The sequence below is a fragment of the Gobio gobio genome (genome assembly GCF_949357685.1).
Source record: "Gobio gobio genome assembly, chromosome: 25".
Classification (NCBI taxonomy): Eukaryota; Metazoa; Chordata; class Actinopteri; order Cypriniformes; family Gobionidae; genus Gobio; species Gobio gobio.
Genome location: NC_137121.1, coordinates 18,169,028 through 18,183,906, shown reverse-complemented (window position 1 = coordinate 18,183,906; position 14,879 = coordinate 18,169,028). Strand labels below are relative to the sequence as shown.

General features: G+C 36.4%; 1 protein-coding gene across 1 annotated transcript; it reads left to right on the top strand.

Moving 5' to 3' along the window:
• On the top strand, nucleotides 1-14,658 carry bmal1a (basic helix-loop-helix ARNT like 1a). Its single transcript, XM_079809415.1, has 19 exons — nucleotides 1-113; nucleotides 3,358-3,416; nucleotides 4,123-4,270; nucleotides 8,185-8,205; nucleotides 8,315-8,353; nucleotides 8,468-8,500; nucleotides 8,602-8,759; nucleotides 8,871-8,950; nucleotides 9,049-9,141; nucleotides 9,230-9,347; nucleotides 9,437-9,586; nucleotides 10,739-10,985; nucleotides 11,286-11,392; nucleotides 11,534-11,684; nucleotides 13,529-13,617; nucleotides 13,707-13,815; nucleotides 13,894-13,987; nucleotides 14,199-14,289; nucleotides 14,372-14,658. Exons 3-19 carry the CDS (start codon nucleotides 4,131-4,133, stop codon nucleotides 14,527-14,529), a joined length of 1,878 nt encoding a protein of 625 aa, XP_079665541.1. The 5' UTR covers nucleotides 1-113; nucleotides 3,358-3,416; nucleotides 4,123-4,130; the 3' UTR covers nucleotides 14,530-14,658.
• Nucleotides 14,659-14,879: the final 221 nt, after the last annotated feature.

The window sequence follows — 14,879 nt, the reverse complement described above, 5'->3', positions numbered from 1 at the left end:
GTCACACGAAGGAAAGAAAAGTAGGTCAGAGACTGATTCCGTTTATGTCACAGTTCCTCACGGACCGGACGTCAAATAACCGATATAAACTGTGATGTTCAGCTATTCCTCCGGTAAGTGTGACGTTTTGACGTTTGACAATTATGTCTTAGTATCGCGTACTGCTTATCGATGTATTATGTGCGGTTTTTTGTCCTCTCGCATATTGATTTCAGTAGGAGGGCTGTCTGTGACATTTCTCAGGTTGAATACCTTAGAACCGATGCAGCTGCCACCACAACAAAATCAACCATGGTGTCAATGATTTAGTAAGAAAGCCATCAATCATAGCAGAACGAAGCCACAAACCCACACCTATCATCGATGTAAGGTTAATGATCTAACGTTACGTCTCCTTTAAGTTGGATGAATAGAGGGAGTGCAAGTGTGCTTGAGCCTCCTGTGTGGGTTAGTCACTTTAAAAGCTACTTGAATTTACATTATGTCTGCTGTGTTCTCCTTCTAAATTGGGGCTCTCGGATCCTTCTGGGCTTCGTAGGCTCTCACTAGTGATGCTTTCTAGGTAGGCAGCACGCTATGGTTTGAGTCAGGGCTACATGTTAATCAGTGGCGTAATTATGCTTCCGATAGCGGTTTACCCAAGTCCGTTTTACTATCGTTGTAAAGATACCAGTTTAAAGGTTGTGAGGTTGCTCACATTATATATGCGTTTATTTATTTCTTTACTTGCTTACTTCTACACACACACAGTGGGGTCCAAAATCCATTACAAAATCTGTCATTTTAAACCTGGGATATTTAAGATTAGACTGCATTACCAGGCCAATATACAAATGCAAGCAAATTCGTGACACTGACCTTGTAAACTCATTTGTACAAAAGGCCTGGTGTTCTTGCTTCCACTGAAGCACACAATGTTCTTTGCTTCACTCTTAGAGGTAATGGTCATGTCAATTTTTCAGTTCAGCTTTTCCCTTAATTTTTAATGCTGATAATATAATTTGTAATGTCAAAAAAGAGGAAAAATGCTAAATAAAAGTTGCAAACCACTATGGATATTGTGTAAACCACTATGTCCTCAGTGCAGACGGGGCTAGTTGTCACATTTGTGCTTTAGTAAGTATTGAGCATGGGTTTATATTTGAAAGATAATTTCTGCATACACACAAACCTTAAACTTTTGACTGTAAAACGCTTGAACATTTCTACCAGGGAAAAAATTAATTAAGTAATTTAACATACAGTTTGTTGTCCTATTGTGACAACAGTAGTGCAGCTTAATTTGGCACACCGCATTATTTATTAGTGGAAAAAATATTAACTATTTTAAATATTCATATTTATTATTAAACTGTAGTTAATATTTATATATTTTAATTATTTAAAATATTTATTATAAATAGAAATATTGTTTTGCTTAGATATGTTTGATTTATTATTATTATTATTACTACATTTTAACAAATATTAGCTATTTTAAATAGTCATATTTATTATTCAAATGTATGTATTGTAAATATTTATTATTAATAGAAATATTATTTTTACTTTGATATTTTTGATTTATTACTATTATTATTATTATTATTATTATTATTATTATTATTATTATTATTTCAGTTGAACCAATATTAATTATTTGAAATATTCATATTTATAATTAAAATGTAGTTAGTAATTATATATTTATATTTATTTAAAATATTTATTAATGCAAATTTTATTTTTTACTTTTATATTTTGGTAACATTCTCTGCAATAAGGTTTAGTTAACTTCATTTGTTAACATGAACTAATAATGAATAATACTTCTACAGCATTTATTAATCTTAGTTAATGCTAATTTCAACATTCACTAATGCATTATTAAAATCAAAAGTTGTATGTGTTAACATTAGTTAATGCTCTGGGAACTAACATGAACAATCACTGAACTGCTGAATTTTTATTAACTAACATTAGCAAAGATCAATAAATTCTGTAACAAATGTATTGCTCATGGTTAGTTCATGTTAGTTAATACATTAACTAATGTTAACAAATGAGACCTTATTGTAAAGTGTTACCAATACTGTAATATAGTATTAATATTAAAAAATTTATTCATATTGACAACAAATAGTACGTAATGAATTTAAAACATTTAAAACAAATGTGACAGCTTGCGCCAACCTGATATTTGTAAGAACTACTATACCTCTTTCAGTCATGACAAATCAAACAAGTTATGTAAAAGATTCCATATTGTAAGACGGGTGTGTGTGGTGTTCATTTGAAGTAACTGCATTCCTAAAGTACAGCATCAAACTCTCATCATTTGGGCGTTCATCCCTATTGACTTCCAGAATGAGTTTAACCACATCTGGACTTTCTTCCATTCATCCACACGTCACGTTTATCCTGAATTTGTCTGTAACAAAAATTTGAGGCATAAATAGGATGAGTAATACTACAGGTATAATGTAAGGGAGGTTTAAATTGCCTAGTTGGCTTTTGTCATAGTGAAATTGTCTTGAATTCAAATAAACTGAGGTGACCTACTTTTATCTTTTGCTCGTCACTTTCTTCCTCTTTTTTTTTTTTTCTTTATCTCTGGCAGTCTGTGGCAAGCCTACGCATTCAAGAATAGATCATTTAGAGATAGGTGGAGTGGCGGTGGTGCATGAGCTTTGCCTCGGTATATAAAACCAGTATTGTTAACGCTTTTGTTATTGTTAACTATGTGAATTTTTTTTAAATTCCCCATTGTCGCATATATAACCGTGCTCTTGCTCCAGCGTGGGTATTTAAACAGCTGATTGAAGGGTCTGTGAACACCGTTTATTTCAGCAGAAAATCCCATTTGAACACAGGGGAGTCCTGTTTCATTTACGGCAGGAGAAAATCGGTCTTCTGGTCCTTTCTTTCTGCCAGTTGCGTTTCTGTAATCTAAATGTGGCCTAGATTGCGAGCTTTCCAAGGGTTTCCTGGCAACCAGAGCAGGTCATTGATGAAGCTCAGTCATTCCTCCTGGTGTATGTGAGTGAGTGTGGGAGTATGAGAGAGATTTTTTTTTTTTCTCCTTCTTCATTTGTTTGTTGATAATAAGGAAAGCCCAAGCTATCTATTGACAACCTAAAGGGATAGTTCACCCAAAAATGAAAAATCTACCATGTTTTCACCCTCAAACCTGTTTTGTTTGGTCCATTTGGTCAAAAGTGGTTCACGGACAGAGTGAAGTCAGCTATTTTCTATTCATGAATACTGACTAGTCTTGACTGTAGCTCATAACCTCAACCGTGACGTCTATGTGAAACTGAAATATAGTCTGGGAACCAATTTGCTTATTATAAATGGAGCTATATTTATTTTCCACAGGATCTTGCAACAGCTGGAAGGCCATGCATTGAACACAGTTGCTTGACTGAATCTGTGTGGTGAGCATCTTTTGTTTTCTATGCACCCACATTGATATAATATATAGCATATTGTAGCCATTTTGAAGATCTGTAGTGTCCACACTAGAGCGTTTTCGTTTTACCACGGCATTTTAAAATAAAAAACGATCCTCCATACTGGCATTTCCACTCATTTCAGAAAAGATCTCCATCCACACTACACAACCGAAAACGCATGTCACATGACTGATCATGCACACTGGGTATATACTATATTGACCAGCGCAATTTGGAAAATGGATGGATGATTGATTCAGCTGCCGGCGCCATCTCCCTATTTATTCAGCGTGCGACTCTCACAGTGCATTATGGGTATTCTTTAGCTGTAGAGCGTACGTCAGTTGTACACCCGTTATCGCAGTGCATTGTGGGATTAAATGAGGGCACTCAATAACGTCCACTATGGTTTCGACACCACTAAAAATGGCTGTCCCCTCAAATAGTGCCCTATTTAAGGGTATAGGGGGCGATTTCTGTTTTGGTCTGTCTACTGAAATGCAAACCCCAGAGTTTTCAAACTAAAACAGGGTCTGCAGTGTTTCCAAAAGTCAATTTTCATGGGTCGAAAACTCCATAGTAGTGTGGATGCCAGGCGTAACTGTAGCAAAAGTTATGCTTTTTAAAAAGAAAACGCACTAGTTAAAACAGGGCCCAAAAATAATAGTTTTTCTCTGTTGCTCTTAAGATGATCTAATGGCAGACCAAAGAATGGACATCTCCTCCACGATGAATGAGTTCATATCCCAGAGCTCGGCAGATCTCATCAGCAGTTCCATTGGCACCACGGGCATGGACTACACCCGCAAGAGGAAGGGCAGCACCACCGAATACCAGTGAGTAAGCTACTCATAGTAAAGGATATAGTAATAGTAAAAAAAAATAATAGCATTTATGGGTTATTGAACCTTGCAAACTGGGTCTGAGCAGTTTAAAATAAAAGTAATTGCAAATAAAATGGTTACAGAAAACAATAATGGGGATGTTTTTGGATTAATCAATTGGAAATTAGTCTTAAAATAAATGTTGTTTTAAATATATAAAAAAATTAACTGAAATAGTTTTACTATAATAAAGATGCCGTCAGATGAAAAGTGGCAGCTCAAGTATCTTTTTTGTCCTCAAATATCTGAAAACATGTCTTAATTATAAATAATATATAAAGTATAAAATTTTTTATTTTTAATTGATATATTGGTAACACAATAAGGTCCCATTAGTTAAATGATTAATGCATTAACTAACATTGAGCAAAACATTTGTTATAGTATTTATTAGTCTTTAACATAATTTCATAAAAATATAGCTGTTCATTGTATTTCATATTAGCTCTGGTCCATTAAATATTAAAAGATACAACTTAAAACATTTAATACTATTTTTCTTTTTATGATTTAATACAAATGTATTCTCAAAAACAGTGGTAATAAGATAAAATGTAACAAACTTTTATCCTTTTATTTTTTTGGCAAAGTGCTGCAAAACAGAAATTTACAAAATTAAACCATGGATTTAAAAATATATTCTTAATTTTTTTAAATGATGTATTATTATTGTTATTATTATTGTTTTGACAAGTACATTCTATTGTAAGCCTACAATAGTTATATATTTTTGTCATCATTTCTTCTAGTTAAACCAAACTTTTATTTTGATGGGTTGTAGTGAAGACCTGTTTCAGAGTGTATTTGACAATGGTTTTTATTAAACTAAAATGATGAAAATGATCATTAGGGGTTCTCTCAGATCAGCTCTGGAAATATTCCATATTCCTTAAATATTTCCAATTCTAAATATGCTTTGTGAGACGTTAAAAACACCACGAGCATCACGCGTACTTGTGTATGTAGTAGACGAAACGGCGCTGCTCATTCACACAGAGACAGAACAAGCAGATCATATATTTATATAGCAGTGTTTTGCGCTTTAATATTTACAGACCATGTTGCGATTTGATTTATTGTACAGCTCTACTTTGCTTTTATTAATTCATCCATCATTTTGCGTGTTTTACGTGACATCTGCATTATACTGTAAATTCAATTTTCATGACTGGATTCTGGGATTCCCTCTGCGTCACAGAAATCATTCAGCCTTAAGTTATAAACATACCTTTATCTGCACAGAGGGATGCTGTTCCCGAACATGTTCTGTGTGTTTCCTTCTTTTGCAGCCACTTTGCATCCCCATTTTTTTGGCAATTTGGATATCCTCAAGGACAACCACACATACATTTTTTTTTTCTATATCCAAAGTATTTCCATACTGGCCATGGTTCATGACAGCGTCTTTTTGTCAAGTTATTATTTTTTTAATTTTTTTTGCGTTTGTTCTCCCGCCCTTCAATTCAATGCAGTAGTTTCCGGAGCGTGATTTTTATTTTATTTTTTTTTACATTTTTTACAACGTAATGGATAAGGTTTAAAATGTAGCGAAGTATAATACTTCAAATAAAACATATATAAGTAAAAGTAAAATTACAGATTTTTAAAACTACTTAAAAAAAAATTGGTGCCATCGTGAGGTGGGCTGCGTTCAGCCCAGACAAAAGGTTTTTTAAACGGAAACGGTGCAGCGTTGAACACCCTGTTCTGATGACGCAAGAGTTGTAACTATGGCAGCCGAGAAGGCCATTCTTTGTGTTCTTTTTTGTGGAATTTTCGGAGCCTGATAAAATCGATATAAATACGTGTTTAATACTACAAAATACATGCAATCACTGCCCTTGCTGTCCAGAATAAAAGACAACATCCCAATCCCATTTATTTAACTTTATCTCCTGGTAATCAATTCTAATTTAAATCATTTTATTTCTAGTTCTTATTTTTTTAATAGCTTGTATTTTCTTTCTCATTTTTATGTAAAGCACTTAATTACCATATATGACATTTGCCTTGCAATGAAGCTAAAAATATAAATAAATACATCATCATGTTGATATATATACTAGGGATGCAACAATACAGTTAGTCCACGGTTCAATACATACCTCGGTTTTTAACCATGGTTTTCGGTTCGGTTCGATTCGGTTCTGATGGCTTGTCACATACATTTTTTGTTATTCTATTCTTAGGCGACAGGAGCAGCAAGAGGTTAAAGAGAAAAAAGATTTTTTTTTCATTGCAATACTCTTTCTTTATTTTACTTAAAAGAATTGAAAAACCTTACTTAAACTTAAAGCTTTACTTAAAAAACCCTTGTACACATTCCTAGTGTATTGTATAATATAAAATAAATATATATAAAGCTTTACACTGGCAGCTCAGAGCTGTACAGCAGCATTTAAGTATAAAATTGAATGAATGAATGAATGTAAAAATAAAACACTACATAGACTTCACTATAAAATAAATTGATTCTTATTAAAGCTACTGTATTAGTTTTTCAGTCAAGAGCAGTGAGGGATTTTCTCTTTGTCTTTTGTTGTTGTATTAACATTAAAGGGATATTTCACTCAAAAATGAAAATTCTGTCATCGAGAAATGAATACAGGTTTGGAACAATATTAGAGTGAGTAAATAATGACATCATTTTATAGGTGAACTGTCCCTTTAAGGACCACGTGTTCACTACTGCCCTGTTGTCAATTTAAGACCTGTGTGCATCTGATATACAGAAACGATTGGGATTTTACTTTCACTTTAGACATAACCGACTGTGTTTATGTTAACCTTGTGTGTATTTGACAGTATTAGCGCAGTAAGACGACTACTTAGTCCTGTAATCACGTGTTTGACAGGCTTTTAGTGCGCGCGCTCTGAAAAGCGCATGTTAAAACCACGCACGCGAATGAAACCGGCAAGGCTTTAAAACGCATGCAAATAATGAACTTTCGTGATTGTGAATTACTATAGTGTTCCGTGAGCATAACTCCACCACTAACGTGTGATATGAATGTATGTCGCGTTGTTCAGTATTGGGATGGAGGCAAATGATAGAATTTGTAGAAAAATAATTAATTAAATGCGAAACCGAAAAAAACGCAATTCACAAGCCCGTATTGAACCGTGAAGGCCGTACCGAACGGTTCAATATTATATTGAGAATTGTGGCATCCCTAATATATACTGTATTTTATTTCTTTTTTACGACAATCATGTCTTCTAATATCTTCAATTGTTGCGTAGGGTATACATACTGAGCTGCAGCGGACACTTTTGTAAACATCTTTACTTGGACCCATTGTGTAAGCTGTCTCTTTAATACCGCGTGGTTTATATACATGTTGCTGCTGATTGGGCTGACATTTGACACGCCCACCAAACGAGATAAAACGCATCTCAAACCTGTTGCGCACCGTTTCCAGGAAACATGACGTTCAACCGGAAAACGTAGCAAAACGTTGTGCACCGGTTTGAGCTTTGAACGTGCCCCAGTACTTGCCTACCAATGAGTGCTTACAGCAGCTTTTCCGCGAGTGGGCGTGGTTTCTGCGCCGACAGTGGACACGCCCCCAGAGTTTGAGAGCAGAGAATGTTGCTTTTTTTTTCAAGATTTTGATAAGCTATTTTATTTACTTGGCAGATTTTTTTTTTTGATCATTCAAATTCGGCTGGGTGGTTAATACATTTTTTCTGTGGTGGGAAACTCAGAACACATTTCATTTGGACTTTACAGGGACTTACAAATAAAACTAACAAATAAAACCTTATTGTAAAGTGTTACCAATACATTCATATTTATATGTTAAAGAATGTCATTTAAATATTTATACATTTTAAATATAATTTTTGTTGTTGTTGTTTCACAGGATTGATGGCTTTTCTTTTGAGTGAGTACATTTCTCACATAAACTTTGTCCAATTGATCAAAAAATAATTTGCATAATTTGTTGTAAAAGGTTGTTTCATTGAACTCTGTGATGCTGTTCGTTTTCACAGTGATAGCATGGACACGGACAAAGATAAGACACTGGGAAGGTAAACATGAATTACATGCCATTGTCTTTAAATACACAGTTCTAATGCTTAACAAGATTAATAAATGAATGATTCATAAGTAATAAATATACAAATCTTTTCTCCTCAATCCAGGGATGAGCAGCAGGGCCGGATAAAAAATGCCAGGTAGAGTGAAGATGAGGATTTTCTCTGCTTAATTAATATGTTGTATGTAAATTAGATGTGTTGCTTGTATCTGTTCAGCTGATTTTTACTTCTTATTCTAGGGAGGCTCACAGTCAGATAGAGAAAAGGCGCAGAGATAAGATGAACAGTTTTATAGACGAGTTGGCATCATTAGTCCCCACTTGCAATGCCATGTCTCGCAAGTTGGACAAACTCACTGTACTGCGCATGGCCGTCCAACACATGAAGACATTACGAGGTGAGAGTTTTCTACCACAGCTTGGCCAAAATGCATCTAAATGAGCTCATTATGAGTTTAAAACCAAACCTTTTTCCATATTAATCATGCTTGACTTTCTTTTTCCTATAGGTGCCACCAACCCATACACAGAAGCAAATTATAAACCAGCATTCTTGTCGGATGATGAATTAAAGCACTTGATTTTAAGGGTGTGTATAAAATATCGACTCCAAGGCTTTCGAGATTTGATCATATGGAAAACTGGTGCGGATCTGTTTTAAAACTCTTCTTCCCTCTCTTTCCACAGGCTGCTGATGGCTTCCTCTTTGTAGTTGGTTGCGATCGTGGAAAGATTCTCTTTGTCTCGGAGTCTGTTTATAAAATTCTCAATTACACTCAGGTATATTTTCTTGACAATGATCTCCCTGCTGCTGTGCATTAAAGTTTTTGACATTAATACAAACCGTTTTGTTTTTTTTAACCATTAGAATGATCTGATTGGCCAGAGTTTGTTTGACTACCTGCATCCAAAAGACATTGCCAAAGTGAAAGAGCAGCTGTCATCGTCAGACACGGCTCCACGGGAACGACTCATCGATGCCAAAAGTAAAGTTTTGTTTTTTTTAAGTGTTTGCAGTCATTAAATTCACAGTTAAGCCAAAGGCACTTGGACTGATGTTCAGTTCTCTCTGAAGCTGGTCTTCCAGTGAAGACTGACATCACTCCCGGCCCTTCCAGACTGTGTTCCGGGGCCCGCCGATCCTTCTTCTGTAGAATGAAATGCAACCGTCCATCTGTCAAGATGGAGGACAAGGACTTTCCCTCAACGTGCTCCAAAAAGAAAGGTATTACTAGCTTTGCTATTTGTTATACACGCTTTCTCTCACCCTCCGGCCACTTTATTAGGTACACCCATTCAACTGCTCATTAACGCAAATATCTAAATTTAAACTGAGTATCAAAATGGAGAAGAAAGGTGATTTACGTGACTGAACATGGCATGGTTGTTGGTATTTCAGAAACTGCTCATCTGATCTGCCGGGACTTCAGTCCATCTATCATTGTTTTCCATGTTCATGGAGTAAACTGCTATATAGAACTAAAGGCTACAAATAAAATATATATAGGCTATAAACTGTGTTTACTACTTTTAAAAATGGCGGGTGCCAGTATTTCCCATGCTTGAGAATTTCGCACTCAGACCTTTATACCCTAGTCTGAAGTAGGAGCTATTTTAGTTCCTTCAAAAGGTGTTCTTAGAACTAAAATCATTCCCAGTTCCTGCGTTGCGAACACGCACAAAAAAAGGGTGTACTTCCGCCATTAGTTCTAGGAACTATAAAAAGGATCCTCCGGTGTAAAAGCCCCTTTTGAGGCCCCTCCATCTGCACAGATTTTTCCACACAAGAAGAATAGAGACAGGGTCACTGAGATAATGCACTTTTACCTTCTGCAGAGGGCACATCGCTCAAGTTTGGCTTGACCAATGAAAAAGGTGTTCAAGCTTTTGCCTGATCAGAGGGGGCTGGCAGTTTTGTGTCCTGTTGTACTCTGCATACACCGATTTGCAGGGCGTTTTAATATGAAACATACTTTTCATTATCTAATAGTTTGATCATAAGGCATGCATATCCGTATACAATACAAAAGACAATATGCAAAACAGTAATACACACATGTCCTGGGGATATGCTTGTCCATTCAAAGAAGGGTTTGTCTATGAATTAGTGGAGAGAAGTCCTTTTATAAGTATTGGGTGTCTGTCTTTCTTATGGCCTGTGCTGCTGCATGGGACCACCTTCCCCCACCGCAAATGTCTCTGAGGACCACTAGTTACCTGGCTAGTGTCAGCAGGGGGAATAAAAGTTGATAATGATCAGTGGAAGACCAGACTTCTCGGAGCCTGCCCGCTGTTCTTTAAAATCCTATTCATCACTTCAAAGGCTGATGGGTAAATCTCTCTCTCTCTCTCTCTCTCTCTCTCTCTCTCTCTACAGCAGACCGAAAGAGTTTTTGTACCATCCACAGCACTGGCTATCTGAAAAGCTGGCCGCCCACCAAGATGGGTTTGGACGAGGATAACGAACCTGATAATGAGGGCTGCAACCTTAGCTGTCTAGTGGCCATCGGCCGCCTTCATCCGCATATCATCCCCCAACCCATGAACGGCGACATCCGCGTTAAACCCACAGAATACGTCTCACGCCACGCAATCGACGGAAAGTTTGTTTTCGTCGACCAGAGGTGAGAAGACGCCTTTTGCTCTTTCACATCATCTACAAGAGTCTTTCGTTTGTGTGATTTCCTGAATGTTTACTGAATCTCTCAAGGCACCAACTAAGATTTAATATGCAATTTAGTATACACTTTGAAGGCTCTTAGACTAATAGTGCCTGAGGTGAGCAGATCTGGTTACTCGCTAAAATGAGATTCAAATTGTCAGAAACCTCAGGGGTCTAAAAGTATTGATTTCAGTTCACGTCAGTGAATTAGCGTCTCGTCTAATCTGTTAGCTCATCACTGCAATTCATTGTTTCCATTTAGGGCGACAGCCATCCTGGCATACTTGCCCCAGGAGCTTCTAGGAACGTCATTTTACGAGTATTTTCACCAGGATGATATCGGTCACCTTGCTGAGTGCCACAGACAAGGTTTGTTTATTAACTCGATCCTCTCATTCATTCATTCATTCATTCATTCATTCATTCATTCATTCATTCATTCACTCACTGTTATAACGTCAGTCAGTATCTTATTTGTAATAAATGCTCATTTTCTTTTTTTTATTTCAGTGCTACAGATGAGAGAAAAGATTAATACAAACTGTTACAAGTTCAAGATTAAAGATGGTTCTTTCATCACTCTAAGGAGCCGCTGGTTCAGCTTTATGAACCCCTGGACCAAAGAGGTGGAATATATAGTCTCTACAAACACTGTGGTTTCGTAAGTGTCACATCACATTTCACAGGGTTCGTACAGTCATGAAAAAAAAAGTCATGGAATTTTAAAATGGCAATTTCCAGGCCTGCAAAATATTTGGAAAAAAAAAAGAATTTCCATGACTTTTCCAAAACTTTCTGAGTTTTTAAAAATATTTATATAATAAAATGATGTTTACGTGATGATATTGGTTAAACCACAATACTTAATGTTCATTTTATCTATCCAACTGCGGCATTACAACATTAGAGGATAGTGTTAGAATATAACCTCAGAGGAACGTTATTAGAATATAATGTTAGAATATAACATCAGAGGAACGTTATTACAATATAATTTTAGAACATAACATCAGAGGAACCTTATTAGAATATAATGTTAGAATATAACATCAGAGGAACCTTATTAGAATATAATGTTAGAATATAATATCAGAGGAACGTTATTAGAATATGTTAGGGCAGTGGTTCTCAACCTTTTTTTCGGCCAGTAACCCTAACTCTTACCCCTTATCTAGGTCCCTTACCGCACCCCCATCAAATAAAATGCAGTCTAATTGTCTTCCTTGAATAATAATGTTGGTTATTCTGTGTTTATTATAATTAGGCCTATTATTATATTTACTCCATTCAAATGTTTGGCGTCAGTACAAATATAATATATATATATATATATATATATAATTTTATTTTTTTCTAAAGAAACCGATACTTTAATTTAGCAAGGATCCATTAAATTGATTCAACAATAAATGTAATTTGGTTTACAAAGTCTTTCATCATTGTTAGGCCTATTGGTGATTTTCAGTGTTTTCAGCCTTTGCCGATCTTGAGCTTTCTTTTCAAATTCTATGTGACATACCCTTTTGCCCCAAAGGTTAAAGAGAATTGTTACAAAATTAATTTTTACAGAAGCGTTTTCAGTTTGGTCTTACTTTCCTGAAACTCTTGAAAAGCTTTTTTTACATTTACATTTACATTTATGCATTTAGCAGACGCTTTTATCCAAAGCGACTTACAACTTGGGGGTACAATAAGCGATTGGTCGTGAAGAGTCGAGTGAGCGCACCAAGTGCCTGAAATACTTGGTCCGTGTAAATTTCTCAGTGTACCACAGGCTAGAGTAGGGCGGGAAAGAGGAGGAAAAGAGGAAAGGAAAGTTTTTTTTTTATTATTATTTTTTTTTTAGGAGGTTAAGTGCTCACGGAAGAGATGAGTTTTTAGTTGACTTTTGAATGTTGTCAATGAATCCGCATTTCGGATGGCGGTGGGCAGATCGTTCCACCAGCTGGGAACGTTGAATGAAAATGTTCTGGAAAGGGATTTTTTGCCTCTCTGTGAAGGTACCACAAGCCTTCGCTCCTTGGTTGAACGAAGGCTTCTGGTGGGGGTTTTTACATTAGGGGATAGCGTTAAGGGAACGTTAGAAGATAATGTTAGTGCAACATTAGAATATAACTTTAGGGCAACGTTGGAATATAATGTTACGGGAACGTTAGAGGATCTATTTGATTTAAAAAATATTAAATTTATATATAAATGTATATTTTGTTTTATTCTTAATAAATGCATTTATAGCATTATTTAATACATACATTACAAAATATAATAATATTTATGTTTTATTCTGAATAATAATTTTATTTAACATACTATTAATTGTGTGTATGTACATATAATTTGATATTATTTATTAAGTAATACTAAATATACATACATACATGCATACAAGAAAAGAAAGTCAAATCTTGCTGAATATTATTTTACACCGAAATATGTCACCATTTCGAATGTAAATGAATTGTAAAATCTATTTGAATACTAGAATAATGTTGTTGCTTGTTTCAGGGGCAGTATGCTTGAAGGAGCAGACCCTAGTTATTCCCAGACAGCCTCGTCCCCTCAGAGCATGGACAGTGTTTTAACATCAGGAGACGGTGAGATCAGTTTCCAGCTGTTGAACAGCAGTTTCTCTTACACCATTGTAAAAAAACGAATATTAAATAAATGTGTATGTTTATGGCAGGTGGAGGGAAACGTCCTCTTCAGACGGTTCCTGGTATTCCAGGAGGGACTAGAGCGGGCGCTGGCAAGATTGGACGCATGATAGCCGAGGAAGTGATGGAGATTCAGAGGTACGTGCAGCATCTGGCACATTTAGGTTACACTGTCACAAAAGTGATCTTGATTCTATCATGATGTCCCGTCTCCAGGATTCGAGGCTCCTCACCCTCCAGCTGTGGCTCAAGTCCTTTAAATATCACTGCCACGCCCCCACCTGACACCTGCTCTCCAGGGGGCAAGAAGGTGAGACACTGTCCTCGTAAATAGGTCTTTGACCACATTTACACCTAGTATTAAGTCCCAGATATACTCACGGCGAAGAGGTAAAAAGAATACCGACGCCACCCAATCTGCTGATGAGTATGTTTATTTATTCAATGTTCGCTTTGGCAATCTGTTTCTTCAAATCTGAACTTCTTGTTTTCCTTTAACATTTCTATCTTTTACGTTGTAGATTCAAAATGGAACTCCAGAACTGCCTTCAGCAGGAATTGTGCCTGGACCCGATTCAATAGGATACCCATATTCAAATAATTCATTAATGAGTGAGTACACAAGTCAGTCTTCCGTCAAAGAATCGCATATAATATCGTCGAGCAAGTGCACTAAACGAATCTCCGTCTGCAGGTGATAACTCGCATCTCAGTATTGACATCATGGAAGAGCCCGGATCCAGCAGCCCCAGTAATGACGAGGCAGCCATGGCCGTGATCATGAGCCTCCTAGAAGCGGACGCTGGCCTTGGCGGACCTGTGGATTTCAGTGACCTACCCTGGCCTTTGTGAAACCGCAGCGGACTCCTACCACAGGATGCTTATTGGGTCCAAGGCTAAACAGGTCTAAGTGCAAAGTCGCCACAGCCGAGGCCCATGGACAGGAAGTGCACCTCAGTGGTGTGCGGAGGCTAACAAGACTGTGCTGTTAGAAACAGGACCTCCAACTCAAAGCACACCAAATGGTTCAGCTGCATACTTCCTGCCAAACGGAGATCTGTGCATTTCCCCATCTCACACGGTTTTGTTCCCGACCTGCCTGTTTCTCCTTAGATTTCGGCCTGGATTATTCCTGTGGTACCCATCAGCAAACGGATATCTTTCTATACATATATAAATATATATTATAAATATATATATAA

What these genes read in the sequence shown, in the direction of transcription:
- bmal1a (XM_079809415.1), top strand. Translation starts at nt 4,131, where the DNA reads ATGGCAGACCAAAGAATGGACATCTCCTCCACGATGAATGAGTTCATA. An exon ending in TCTACAAACACTGTGGTTTC is followed by an intron (nt 11,685 to 13,528) that starts GTAAGTGTCACA and finishes TGCTTGTTTCAG; the next exon opens with GGGCAGTATGCTTGAAGGAG. An exon ending in GCTCTCCAGGGGGCAAGAAG is followed by an intron (nt 13,988 to 14,198) that starts GTGAGACACTGT and finishes TTTACGTTGTAG; the next exon opens with ATTCAAAATGGAACTCCAGA.